At 46.4% G+C, this 14319-nt stretch overlaps 1 protein-coding gene across 1 annotated transcript; it reads left to right on the top strand.

Moving 5' to 3' along the window:
- Positions 1-454: 454 nt before the first annotated feature.
- Osm (oncostatin M) lies at positions 455-4248 on the top strand. Its single transcript, XM_021178435.2, has 3 exons — positions 455-485; positions 1979-2115; positions 2771-4248. The coding sequence occupies exons 1-3, from the start codon at positions 455-457 to the stop codon at positions 3380-3382; spliced, it is 780 nt and encodes a 259-aa protein (XP_021034094.1). The 3' UTR covers positions 3383-4248.
- The last annotated feature ends 10071 nt before the right edge of the window (positions 4249-14319 follow it).

The raw sequence follows: 14319 nt of genomic DNA, 5'->3' as shown, positions 1-14319 counted from the left end.
AAGATGTCTGGCTCCCTTTAGCCCTAAACCTCGGTGTCCTAGGAGGTTGGTGGTTCCTGGACCAAGGGCGGCCTCCCTTGCAAGCCGTGCTCTGACCCCTGGACTGATCCCTGAAGATGATACGGACCCCCGTGCTGCCTGCTCACCCCAAGAAGGCTGAGGCTGTGGTTTACATCATCCTTGGGCGTGGGGCTGACCTCGAAGAACGAATTCGAAGAAAACGGGAGGAGGAGCAGGCATGTCATGGCGCATGGCGCCCATTGGCCGCCTGGGGAGACTTTGGTTTTTGGGGTCATGTTCCCAGAAGGCCTGCCCTTCCCCCTCCCCCTCCCCACCCACCTCACGAGATGTTGGCCAATCGCCCCGTCGGGCATAAAGTGGCTGCCAGCCCGCAGGACACTCAGCCAAGCCGTGTCACCCCTGAGAGGCACGGGCCAGAGTACGAGGACCCAGTATGCAGACACAGCTTCTAAGAACACAGCTCAGTAAGTACTTCCTTCCCTTCTGCCATCCCAGGGCGCAGCTGGGCCAACTGGCTGCTGTAGGCACCCTCTGCCCTTGGGAGCTGTAGATCAAGTGAAGGATGTGGACGAGAGGGAGAACTAGTAGGGCAGGGAGCCACTGAGACTCCAGCATAGCCACAGGTGGAAACGTAGTATTTCTGGAAGGTATTCCAGACGGAGGCGTGAGAGAGACCATGCCGGGGACCAGGGCATGAGGGAAGAGGAGAAAGAGTGAGAAGAGCCTGGTTCAGAAGCCCGAGGCAGGTAGGAGATGAGCAGAGAAGGAAGTTCCAGATCTGCGCGGAAGTGGAGCAAGGGGCTCCCTTCTTGCTCTGATTCAATTCTCGGGGTCTGGGGCAGATGCAAAGTCAGCCAAGCCAGAGGTCCTTAGATCATCCCGCCACTCATACAGCCACACCCACACGGGGACGGGCAAGCAGAGCCATCAATGTGGGAGCAGGTCCTCCCTCTCAGTAACGTAGGAAGTCTCACCTGCAGACCAGAACCCCCAGTGACCGGGGCAGGTACTGCAGTGCCTCACCTAGGTCTACGGGCACACCCCCACAGGCACTGGTCCACGTGCACCTGTTACACACTCACTGTGGACCCTCACTGGCAGTGTAGCTGCAGACACGAGGGGGGGGGGAGATGGGGAGGGGACTTGTGGTTGGCACGCCTGGGCTACTGGCCCTCCCCAGGGGCGAGGGGGTGGGGTGGGGTGGGGCTGGTTGGTTTGTAGGAAGGGAAGGATGGTGTCGTAGCCTTCCGGGCCATTGCACCACAGGCCCCTTCCGACCACGTGGCTGCCGGTGCCTGTGAGGGTGGGGGCCAGCGAGCTGGAACTATGATCATCTGCCCTCACCCCTACAACCTTCTCCTGGGCTCCCAGCAGCCCTGGTGTGTTAGGGGTTCATGTGTCGGTGGCAGGAAGGGCAGGGCGAGTGCTGAGCATGGGTGACCTGGACAGGCTTTCCTCTCGCATCTTGCTCACATTTCAGTAGAATGGCCGTCAGCACTGGCTGGCCCCGTGAGTGGAGAGGTGCTTTTTCTGGCTCTGTGAACAGAGCTTAGGTGACCTGCTGTCCTGGGGCTGCACCCCAGGACAGACTCCTGGTCAACTCTATTCTGCCTACAGGGAATGTTAAGGTCTATAAAGTAGTCAGGGACTTGACCTGTCAGTCTTAGGACAAAACTAACCCTTGTATGAGGCCAGATATCTTATAGAGGACTCTCTTGTTTGTTCATTATGCCCTAAAGTCAGGACAGGGATGCTGGAGGCTACGACCCAACCTCTCCCCGAAGAGCTGCAGGGAAATTGCAGCCACCACCATCTCCCTCACCCTGTTTGGTTTATGGTGGAAGGTGGTAGCCCCAGTGAGTGCTTCTGTGCAAACCCAGACCCTACTGTGTGCCCAGCTCCTCCCCTGGGCTGGACAACCACCAGTCAGGTAACTGATGCGCTCTTCTCCGCCCAGGTTTGGCCCTCAGTCTCCTCACCCTGAGCATGGCACTGGCCCAGCGTGGCTGCTCCAACTCTTCCACTCAGCTCCTCAGCCAGCTGCGGAATCAGGCGAACCTCATGGGGAACACAGAATCACTCTTGGAGCCCTATGTAAGCCTCAGCCCTTAGGGTACCTGAACCTCAGAGAATCTTGGGGACTAGTGAGAGAGTGAACACATGAAGGACCAGGAAGGGGCAGGAGGGGAAACTGAGGCATTCAAGGGAAGGCAGAGCTGCTCCACTCCCAGCTCCATTTCCTTTTTTTTTTTTTTTTTTTTTTTTTTTTGGTTTTTTGAGACAGGGTTTCTTTGTGTAGCCCTGGCTGTCCTGGAACTCACTTTGTAGACCAGGCTGGCCTCGAACTCAGAAATCCGCCTGCCTCTGCCTCCCGAGTGCTGGGATTAAAGGCATGCGCTGCCACCACCACCCGGCCCCAACTCCATTTCTTGACTGTCTGGAAGGTTTGGCATTTGGTTCTAGGTTCCCAGATGCAGCAGTAAGTGAACCTGTCAGGGCTCCTGCAGCCCCCACCACACCTAAGGACCCTCACTCTATCCACTGCAAGCACAGTCACCCCAGGGCCCTGATAGCCCTCCTGCCCATCTCTGCTGACGTCAGAATTCTCTTCATACCTTGTTTTTTTTTTTTTTTTTTTCCCATCTCTTTGTTGGGAAGATCATAAAAGAGCTTGTGTTTTAAAAGCAGCCAAGACTGTGTGTGTTTGAGGGGTTTTTGTCATGCATTCCTCGATCTCTTCCTTCCTCAGATCCGCCTCCAAAACCTGAACACACCTGACCTGAGAGCTGCCTGCACCCAGCACTCTGTGGCCTTCCCCAGTGAGGACACACTCCGGCAACTGAGCAAGCCTCACTTCCTGAACACTGTGTACACCACACTGGACAGAGTCTTCAACCAACTGGATGCTTTAAGACAGAAATCTCTGGAGATTCCGGCTTTTCCAAAGCTGGCCAGTGCCCTGCACAATATCCTCGGCATAAAGAACAATGTTTATTGCATGGCCAGGCTGCTCAACCACTCCCTGGAGATACCTGAGCCCACACAGGCCTCATGGTCCACTACAACACCAGATGTCTTTAATACCAAGATAGGCAGCTGTGGCTTTCTCTGGGGATACCATCGCTTCGTGGGCTCAGTGGGGAGGGTCTTCAGAGAATGGGACGATGGCTCTACACGCAGCCGGAGACAGAGCCCGCTCCGGGCCCGGCGCAAGGGAACCCGCAGAATCCGGGTCCGGCGCAAGGGAACCCGCAGAATCCGGGTCCGGCGCAAGGGAACCCGCAGAATCTGGGTCCGGCGCAAGGGATCCCGCAAAATCAGACCTTCCAGGAGCACCCAGAGCCCGACGACCAGGGCCTAGGTTCCCCGGTAGCCTGAGGACACACTGACAGACAGCATAGTCTGTTGATGCAGGATGTCGCTCTCAGAGGCTTTCAAAGCTGCTTCTGTGACCAGGGGTCACACAGAAGAGCACTTTAAGAGGTGAAGTTGAGTGTCCCCTACTACCACTCAGGACTTCAAGGATAGTGAGGTTGTTGTGTCCCCACTCCAAGCCTCCAGTCCTAGTGGGGTGGCTGGGTCGGGCCACGTGGGGCCGGAGGTTTTCCATTGATTCAGGGGTCTGATGACACAAGCTGATTCACCTCTGGGCTGGCTGGGCTGAACCCCTCGGGCTGTTGGTCCGTTCCTCTCATGACTTGAAGCTGTTTCCTCCAGACTTCCTCCTTTCCCTGTGGCTGGGTTCCAAAGAGAGGTCTGATCCGGTGCTCTCTCTCATGCCTTATCCCACTCAGGACAGACACCTGGACCTCTGGGTGACCTCACACTTGGCAGTTGCGACAGGGGCAGGGTGTCCTACCATGGAACACTGATCTGGGCGTTCAGGGAAGAGAGCTCAGAGCCTAGCTTGTTCCCTAATTCTCTGTGTGACTGAGCAAGACACTTTATTTATCTGAATGTCAGCGTTCTCTGTGGAAAGCTGTGCTGTATGTGTGGGTCCTTAGGTAACAGCCCCCTCTGCCTGTCAGCTGCTGGACTCTGACATAGGGTGGACATCAAAGTCTTTGTAAATGGGAACCTGTGGTGCAAACGGTTGTGGGGTGAGTTTATGGGAGGTCTCCCAGTGCCTGAAAGCCCTGTTTTGGGTCCTCGCTGCATGGTGCTCCCTCTGGTGATGTGTTGTGAAATTTTTCACAGGCTGAACCAGTTCTCTTGAAAGGTCTCAGAAGCCGGTGAGCAATTACTTGGAGGGACATGACTAATTTATTGTTTTATTTGTTATTAGTTTAATCCGTTTTATATTTATAAGGCCTATTTATAATGTATATTTAATGTTAATATTTTGCTAACATATTTAAAACCTATCTTGTTTCTAAAGCTGGTGTCAGTCTTTTGTTATGGGATGGGGTTTTGCAGCCTTCCTGATCTCAAGGTGGCAAGGGCCAAGATGCCAGTTCTCTAGGATGGGCTAAGGATCCGAGCATCATTCGGAAAAAGCAGTCACATGACACATAGGGCATCTCTTTTTTCTTAGCTATGCATGTATGTGTGTGTGTGTGTGTGTTGTGATAGGCTTTTCCTGGGGAACTGCAACACAATTCATCCCAGAAAGGGAGCCCATGATAGGCTAAAGTCCAAGTCCACGGAGATGAACCGATGAGCTGCTACCGGTGTTATTTATATACAGGAGAGTTGGTGAGGGCTCACTTAGGAGAGCAGGGATGGCCCCACAGCATCAGAATCTCTAAAGAGCCCACCCAGCACCCTGAGCGCTGGAACAGGAGCCCCAGCAGGGTGTGGTCAGCAGGCAGCCCACTCTCCCCTCCCTGAGCCCTCAGCGCCCTTCTCAGGCAACACTCACCTTTATTTTCTCTTTTTTTTTTTTTTAAAGATTTATTTATTTATTATATGTAAGTACACTGTAGCTGTCTTCAGACACTCCAGAAGAGGGCGCCAGGTCTCGTTGCAGATGGTTGTGAGCCACCATGTGGTTGCTGGGATTTGAACTCTGGACCTTTGGAGGAGCAGTCGGGTGCTCTTACCCACTGAGCCATCTCACCAGCCCTTCTCCTTGACCTTCGAGCTTTTGTTTACCTCCAGAGGCTTTTGAGCTTCCCCGTTTCCTGGGGAGCGTTTCCGGGAAACGGTGAATACCAAGCGTCTTCCTCAGTGACTGCTCACCTTTTGCTAGAGGTTGTTTCTGAAGCTGGAGCTGTGTGTTTTCTAGGACTGCTGCCCAGGGAGATGCAGAGCCCAGGGTGACTTTCCCAGCCTGGCTTGTGGGGTTACAGACACATGTCACCTGCCCCCCCCTCCGCCCTGCAAAAGATTTTATTTTTATCTGTGTATATTTGTGTTGCGGGAGGGGGCTGTGCATGTGAGTGACTAGAAGAGGTTGTCAGATCCCCTGGGACTGAAGCTGTAGACAGTTGAGGGAATGCAAGTCCTGAGAACCAAACCCAAGTCTTTTGAGGAACACTAAGTGTTCTTAACTGCTGACCCATCTCCCCAGCCCTGGAAACAGATTTCCAACAACCAAACTTTGCATCTTTTACAAAAGTTGTATTTATTTAAGTATATGGGTGTTTTATCTGCATGTATAGATGCATTCTAGAGGAGGTTATCAGATCGCGTGAGACTACACATATAGACGGCTGTGAGTCACCATGTGGGTGCTGGGAATCGAACCCAGGACCTCTAGAAGAGCAGCCAGTGCTTTATAATAGCTGAGCCATCCCTCCAGCCCCCCAAACTTACACATTTAATAAAAGCTAGATGGATGAATTCCCCCATATTGACAGTCATGTGCACTGTATGGCTGTCTTTAAACAAGTTGCTTTTCTTTCAATTTAGTTTTTGTTTGCTTGTTTTGGTCTTTTTTGTCGTCCCCCCCCCCCCTTTTTTTTTTTTTGGTTTTTGGTTTTTGGTTTTGGTTTTTGGTTTTTGGTTTTTGATTTTTGGTTTTTTTCGAGACAGGGTTTCTCTGTGCAGCCCTGGCTGTCCTGGAACTCACTCTGTAGACCAGGCTGGCCTCGAACTCAGAAATCCACCTGCCTCTGCCTCCCAAGTGCTAGGATTAAAGGCGTGCCATTTTTGATGTTATAGCTATGACCTCATGTGGAGTGGCTGGCTATAACTCTAGGGAAGACTGGTCTTTTAATATATACAGTATATACAGTATATATATACAGTATCAGGACTCTTATCTGTGAATACTAACGATCTGTTTTATTACATTGGTTTTAAACCAGATTTAGTTTGCAAAAGTAAATGGAAAACCACATTATAAGGAAATTAAATAACAATATAGAATTCCTTCAAACTTTAGAAAATAACTTTCTCTTTATGTTATGAAATATTAATAACATCAATAGAAATGAGATTAGAACTGTTAGAAATCAGGATTTTGCCGGGTGTGGTGGCATACACCTTTAATCCCAGGAGGCAGAGGCAGGTGGATTTCTGAGTTCGAGGCCAGCCTGGTCTACAGAGTGAGTTCCAGGACAGCCAGGGCTACACAGAGAAACCCTGTCTCAAAAAAACAAAACAAACAACAAAAAAAAACAAAACAAACAAAAAAAAGAAAGGAAGAAAGAAAGAAAGAAAGAAAGAAAGAAAGAAAGAAAGAAAGAAAGAAAGAAAGAAAGAAAGAAATCAGGATTTTGTAGTCCTTGCAGGCATTACTAAATCTTTTTCTTTTTCTTTCTTTCTTTCTTTCTTTTTTTTTCCATTTAGGGTTTCTCTGTGTATCCCCGGCTGTCCTGAAACTTGCTCTGCTGACAGGGTTGTCTTTAAACTCAGAGATCTCCCTGCCTCTGCCTCCAGAGTGCTAGGATTATAGGTATGAGCTACCACCACCCAGGAAACAAATCTTTCGCATGTATGTTTGTAGCCATGTAGCTCTGACTGATCTGGAACTCGCTTTATAGACCAAGCTGGCCTTGAACTCACCGAAAGTTACTGTCTCTGTCTCTGGAATTTGTATGTGCACCACCAATGTCTGCCATCTTTTTATTATTTTAATGGTAAGAAATGGAAATAGTAGTTCAGAAGGAGTAATTGTCATGTTAACCACTTCATTTCTACTAATGAAATATAAATATTATTTAATTAATATTTTAATCTTGGCTAGTTGCATCATAGGACATCTTAGATATTAATTTAACTAAGAAACAGAGCACTTCAAATATAGAACATTACAAAATTATTAGAGTTGTTTTTTTGAGACAAGATAGACTCCAGTCTTCAGTGGTCTAGAACCCACTCTGTAGATCAGACTAGCTTCAAACTCAGAGATCCTCCTGCCTCTGCCCCTGAGTGGTGGGATTACAGGCATATGCCACTGTGCCTTAATATGAATTTTTAATTTTAAATTTTAAATTATCTCATTCACCATCTTTATTTCTTTAATCTAAGTGGTCACGCTAATTAAGTAGCCTCTCTTAGTCCTTGCCATAATTTTGTACTTTTGAATGGTATACTGGATATGTGACCAAATGTAGTAGTTGGAATTGGAACTTTGTTTTCAAAATATTTGTTTTACTATGAGCCAAAAGGAAACTGGAACAAGTTAGCAACTTGAGCACTCGCATGCCAATCTTGTACCAAGTAAATGGAGTAAAATATAAGGGCATAAAGACAGTTCGTACACACATAACCATGCAGAAGACAGATTATGTGTGTGTTTCTTTTCTTTCCTTTCTTTTCCTTCTTTCCTTCCTTTATTCCTTCCTTTCTATTTTCTTTTTCTATTTTTGTTTTCTTTTTCTTTTTGTCTTTCTTTTCCTTTCTTTTTCTCCTTTGTTTCTTTCTTTGTTTCTTTCTTTGTTTCTTTCTTTGTTTCTTTCTTTGTTTCTTTCTTTGTTTCTTTCTTTGTTTCTTTCTTTCTTTCTTTCTTTCTTTCTTTCTTTCTTTCTTTCTTTCTTTCTTTCTTTCTTTCTTTCTTTTTTGAGCCAGAGTTTCTCTGTGTAGCCCTGGCTATCTTGGAACTCACCATGTAGAACAGGCTGGCCTCAAATTTAGAGATCTGCCTGCCTCTGCCTTCTCTAAGTGTTGGAATTAAAGGTGTGTGCTGCCACCACCACCTGGCCAGAAAACACATTTTGAAAAATCAAAACCCAAGATTTTGAATGTTCTTGTTTGTTGAAACTATTATCTCTTATAGTCCTCCTCACTGTAAAAATGAAAACACATTTTGAAAAATCAAAACCCAAGATTTTGAATGTTCTTGTTTGTTGAAACTATTATCTCTTATAGTCCTCCTCACTGTAAAAATGAAACAACAGAAAGGCCTTAAGCAAACATATATATTCATGGTTTTAAGACTTTTTATTGAAAACAAATGTTTTTATACAATATATTCTGACCAATAGATCCACTATTTATTTTCATGTAGTCCACATAATAAAAGCCTTCTATTTAACAGTTTTATATTAAGAATATTTTGGTGGGGCTGGAGAGATGGCTCAGCGGTTAAGAGCACTGACTGCTCTTCCAAAGGTCCTGAGTTTAATTCCCAGCAACCACATGGTGGTTCACAACCATCTGTAATGGGATCTGATGCCCTCTTCTGGTGTGTCTGAAGACAGCTACAGTGTACATACAATAAATAAATATATATATCTTTAAAAAAAAGAATATTTTGGCAGTAGGGTGTGTGGCGCATACCTTTAGTCCCACCCAGCGCTTGGGAGGCAGAGGTATCTCTGTGAGTTCAAGGCCAGCCTTATCTATAAAGGAAGTCCAGGACATCCAGGGCTGGTACATGGAGAAACCCTGTTTTGAAAAGACAAAACAGGCAAAAGAATATTTTGACTAGGCAGTGTGGCACACGTCTTTAGTCCCTACATTCAGGATGCAGAGGCAGGCAAAATTATGTGATATTTTTTTTTTTTTGTGAATCTATGACTAATATGCAAATGAAATGAAGTTTTAAATTAATGCAGTTAGTTAGAACCTACTTTGGGATGCAACCTCTCTCTCTCTCTCTCTCTCTCTCTCTCTCTCTCTCTCTCTCCACACACACACACACACACACACTCTGATAAATTTTATAGATTAATAAAATCTTTATCCTATGACTCTTATATAAATAATTAGAATTTTAAGTTTTTATAAAACTCTCAATAAGCTGGGCGTGGTGGCGCACGCCTTTAATCCCAGCACTCGGGAGGCAGAGGCAGGCGGATTTCTGAGTTCGAGGCCAGCCTGGTCTACAAAGTGAGTTCCAGGATAGCCAGGGCTATACAGAGAAACCCTGTCTCGAAAAACCAAAAAAAAAAAAAAACTCTCAATAGACTCAATGACATCATTTTGATGGATTTTAAGAAGTTCAGAGCATCAGGCCTTTAGATTTTATTATTATTATGTTTATTGTATTTATTTTATTTTATTTTGTTTGCAAGTATGTCTGTGTACCACTTGTGTGCCTGGTACCTGAGGAGACCAGACGAGGAGTCAGATGCCCTGGAACTGAAGGTCCAGATGGTTGTGAGCCGCCGTGTGGGCGCTGGGAATTACACCCAGGTCTTTACAGATGGCTGTGAGCCGCCGTGTGGGCGCTGGGAATTACACCCGGGTCTTGACTACTGAGTAGTCCCTTTACCAGGCTTTTATTTCGTTTTATTTTTGGTCATTTGTTTTTTGAGACACGGTTTCTTTGGAATTCACATTATAGACCAGGCTGGCCTCTAGCTCAGAGATCCCCCTGCCTCTGTCTCTGGAATGCTGGGATTAAAGGCATGTGCCACCACGCCCAGCATTATCAGGCTTTGAAGTACACCACTAAAATACAGTCAGTAAGTCCTCCCATATAAATTGTAATTAGGAATGCCAAAAATAAAAATAATTTGGCACACAATAAAAATGAACTTTAGAAAATGAAGTGGTTAGAGTTTGTTGAATTGTTTTTCACATACAATACATGAAAACAATTGTCATAGGCATTATACAAGACGACATTACATGGAATTCAGGGTACTTCAAACAGTAGGTTATACCCCTCTACCTTCAAGCTTGAGAAGCGGGCTGGGTGTGGCTCATCGGTGATGAGCACTGGCTGCGCTTCCAGAGGACCCAGGATATATAACAGGGCTTTCTCAGACCCTTCAGTGATATAAAGGATACAGAGGCTTATGAACATTTTATAGCTTGCCTTTGGGTGTGCAGCCTCCAGAGCACTCTAATCCTAGCTCTCTGTCCTGCCACGTGGCCAGGGTTACCGTTCTGCTCTGTTTACCTTCGTGTCTGCTGGCTCATTCTCTTGTGTCTCTATTTTTCTCCCAAAGTCCCTATCTCCGTCTGGACATTAGGTTTTCCATTTCCTGCCAGGCTATTGGCCGTCAGCTCTTTATTACAGCCAATCAGATACAGTTCCAGATTGCCTTAGGCAGGTGAGGAAGGAACAAATATTTACAAAATATGAGATGGTTGATGGGTCTTAGAAATAACAATACCAGGTCCTGCCAGCATCTAGCTCTCTGCCAGTGCAGAATTAACAATTGAATATACAGAGACACACCTTCACACAATGTACCCCAACAGGAATCAATTCCAGATGTGAGAAAAGGTTAGCAGCTGTGTACTCAGTTTTTCGGCAGGTTGACACAGCCGGAGTCATCTGGGAAGAAAGATCATCAATTGAAAACCTGCCTCCATTTGATTGCCTGTAGGCAAGTCTGTAGGCACTCTTCTTGATTAGTGCTGGTGTTCCTGGGTTCTATGAGAAAGTAGGCTGAGGAAGCCAAGAAGCAGCACCCTCCATGACCTCTGCATCCAGGAGCTGATGCAGAGGTCATGGAGGGTGCTATGGAGTTCCTGGCACCCCCCTCCCTCCCCCAGTGATGGAGTATGAGAAGGTATAAGCTGAAAAAAACCCCTCCCCGCTCTCAAGTTGCTTTTGGTCCCTGTGTTTTCTCACAGCGACAGAAACCAAACTAAGATAGTAGCATAAAAGATCAAAAGATGCGTTTGTCATGCAGGCTTAAGATAATGTCACTTCCTCATTTAAAAGCTAAACAGCCCAGGGAGAGATGCCTTTACTGATGAAAATGGTTTTCTCAATGTTTATTTAAGCCAAAGTATGTATGTGTGCATGTATGTATACATATACATATATGTATGCGTGTGTATATATGTATAGATATATACTTTTAATTTACAGTGAGGTAAATCATATTCCTCATGACTGTATTTATATATGAAAGAAAAATGAAAAGAAAAGAAATGAAAGAATTGGGGGTTAGGCACCATCTAGTGTCCAGTAGCCATCCAGGTTTTGCTTTCCTAATCTAGACTTGGTGATACTGGCCTGCCTCTTCTCTTGAAGCACAGACCTGTCCTATATAGCCAATTCCCCAGCTACCTTTTAAAAACTCTTATAAAGTGGCACCACGTGGAGCTTAAACTTACATATTTTGACCTTAAAGGTTAGAGAAGTCAACCTCTCACTCAGAACTCTGTGGGGGAGGGAGCAAGTGGAGTCCTGTGTATACTGCTGGCTTTCCAGAGGGCGGAGGAGGCAGGCAGGAAAGCAGAGAGCAGTGGTAAGACAGCAGAGGAGAATGCACAGACGCAGCTGTTTCTAAGATGCTGCTTTGCGGGCCAACTCTCAGCGTTCACTGGGATGGCCACCCCATCCCTCACCCCCTCCCAGCCACTGGGTCTCAGGGTAGCACTGTACAGATGTACAAGGGGGTGGGGTCAAGACATGTCTTATGTGCATCTCCCCAGATGAGCTACCAAGGTTTCCCTCAGCCCCAGGTGTGTTTGTTGGGTTTCCCATAAGGCCATTGTGCTGCAGGGTTTCCTCGAACGTCTGGTTGGAGGGAATTTGATTTTCTTGTCTTCAGTGTCTTTGTGATGGACGGAGCTCACATGTTCCTAAGCTGAAGTCAGCAAGGTTGCCACAGGCGGAGGCCACAGAGAAATGTAAAATTTGGTATTTGAAGAGTATCAGGAAACAAAGGCCAGCTGGGCAGTGGTGGTGCACGCCTTTAATCCCAGCACTTGGGAGGCAGAGGCAGGTAGATTTCTGAGTTCGAGGCCAGCCTGGTCTACAGAGTGAGTTTCAGGACAACCAGGGCTACACAGAGAAACCCTGTCTTGAAAAACCAAAAAAAATAAAGGAAACAAAGGCCAAATGGTGGTAAATCAAATACTACCAAAATACAACCCAAAAGTTCAAAGGTCTGAATGTGAACAGGAGCCGAAAACGAATCAGTCAGAATTCAAGAATACTTTGGAGCGTGGAGCTCCCGAAGGAAGCAAACAAAAACCAAACCCAGTCTTCCAAAAGACACAAATGAAATAGATGCCTCAAACCAAGCAGAAAGGGTCTACCAAACCGGATCCTTAAACAACTAGGCCAGAATAGACAAATGGACATTGACTAAACCAAGGGAAGTCTGAGAGAGCTGGGGAAAGCGCTCACTGCAGTTCACGAAGAACACCGGTGAGCTTGGACTCTGTGTCTATCCAGGTGACTCCTGGTAAAAAGTAGGTGATTATTTTCAGAGCCCCGTGTTGGGTGCTAAAACCGTCAACATGGAAACCGTTCGAATCTCAAAGGATTTGCCAGGTGCTTTACTCTGGCGCCGAGGATGAGTGACCATGGACTGGAAACACAGACTCCCACCACTTGGAATTCCATGTTCCAATGCGGAAGTAGCTTCTTACATTTTTATAGTAACAGGACAAAGGGAATCACAAACTAGGGCTAGAGAGATGGCTTAACAGTTAAGAGCAGGTACGTTTTCTAGAGAACCCATGTTTAACTCCCAGCATCAGGTGTAGTTCCAGCTCCAGGGGCTTCTGCAGGTACAAACCTACACATAATTTAAAATAATAGGGGCTGGAGAGATGGCTCAGCAGTTAAGAACACTGACTGTTCTTCCAGAGGTCCTGAGTTAACCACATGGTGGCTCACAACCATCTGTACTGAGATCTGATGCTCTTTTCTGGTGTGTCTGAAGAGAACATATATACATTAAATAAATAAATAAATAATAAAAATAAATCTTAAAATGTCATAAATAAGACACATTTCAAATACATTAGGGGAAACATCAGAGATTGTGGTGTGTGCACGCCTTTGTTTATGATAAGTCTTTATGTGCTAACAGCTGTATATGATGGGTGCGTGTGTTAATAAGTTTGTGTGTTAATATGTGTTGTGTATTTTTCTGGCCTCATCTTGAAGCCTAAATGTTAGTTTTGAAAAAGACACTTAGAAATGTATTTTTTTGTGATGGCGTATGTGGGAATAGGGTGTGTTTCTATGCTGGCTGGTCATGTGCACAAGCCAGGTGTACTACCGTCATGTGTGTAGGAACAGAGGGCACAGGTCTGCCTGGTGCTTGGGTCACAGTAAGTGTTGTCAGTGTTCTTGGAATGATTCACAGCCACACCCCTGCCACCAACACCCCACTGGCTCTGTGGCAGGCCAAGAAGACACAGCACATAGGACACAGTGGTTGGCAGTACAGCAGAGACAGGCAGACCTAGACAGTTTGTTATCCTTTCAGATCCTTCTGTCTGTCTGTAAGACGGTAGGCAAATTAAGGGTCCCAGAACCACAGACTGCTCATCTGTGGAACACACAGGGCAGGGCTTATGACTTGATGTGGGTTAACCTGCTTCCTCATGCATTTGCATTCGAGTTTATGCCAGAAGCCCAGGAAACCGGGGCCTCCAGGTCTCCAGATCCTGCCTTGGGAGAGGGACCAAAGGCACGGGAGGTATGAAAAAAAAGTTAGAAAATTCCTTTTTTTCTTTTATTTTTGAATTTGTAATTTACTTACATTTCTCCCCTCAAACCTTCCCACACACCCCTCCCTCCCTCCCTCCCTCCCTCCCTCCCTTCCTTCAAATTCAAGGCCTCTTTTTTTTTTTTTTTTTTTTGTAGCCCTGGCTGTCCTGGAACTCACTCTGTAGACCAAGCTGGCCTCGAACTCAGAAATCCACCTGCCTCTGCCTCCCAAGTGTTGGGATTAAAAATGTGAGCCACCACCGCCCAGCTCAAGGCTTCTTTTTTAACTAACTTATTGCATATATATGTATATGTTTATGTATATATCTCCATATGCCTTAGGCATGCAGTAAGTTAGCATGCTCTTTTCCCTATAAGGGGCCCTGGGGATGTAGCTCAACAGTGGAGCACAGGCCTAGTATCAGTAAGGTTCTAGGTTTGACCTCCAGCATTACTAGAAAGAAACAGATGAACATGACCTGACCATTCCCTGTCTCCCACACTTCCTGAAATAGGGGACACAATGAGACTGACATGGGACTCGGTTACCA

This window comes from Mus caroli, unplaced genomic scaffold, assembly GCF_978045245.1.
Source record: "Mus caroli unplaced genomic scaffold, Mus_caroli_1 scaffold_13, whole genome shotgun sequence".
Taxonomy (NCBI): domain Eukaryota; kingdom Metazoa; phylum Chordata; class Mammalia; order Rodentia; family Muridae; genus Mus; species Mus caroli.
The sequence above is the reverse complement of the archived record's forward strand: the minus strand, read 5'-3'. Positions and strand labels throughout refer to the sequence as shown.

What these genes read in the sequence shown, in the direction of transcription:
- Osm (XM_021178435.2), top strand. Translation starts at nt 455, where the DNA reads ATGCAGACACAGCTTCTAAGAACACAGCTCA. An exon ending in GCTTCTAAGAACACAGCTCA is followed by an intron (nt 486 to 1,978) that starts GTAAGTACTTCC and finishes TTCTCCGCCCAG; the next exon opens with GTTTGGCCCTCAGTCTCCTC. An exon ending in AATCACTCTTGGAGCCCTAT is followed by an intron (nt 2,116 to 2,770) that starts GTAAGCCTCAGC and finishes TTCCTTCCTCAG; the next exon opens with ATCCGCCTCCAAAACCTGAA.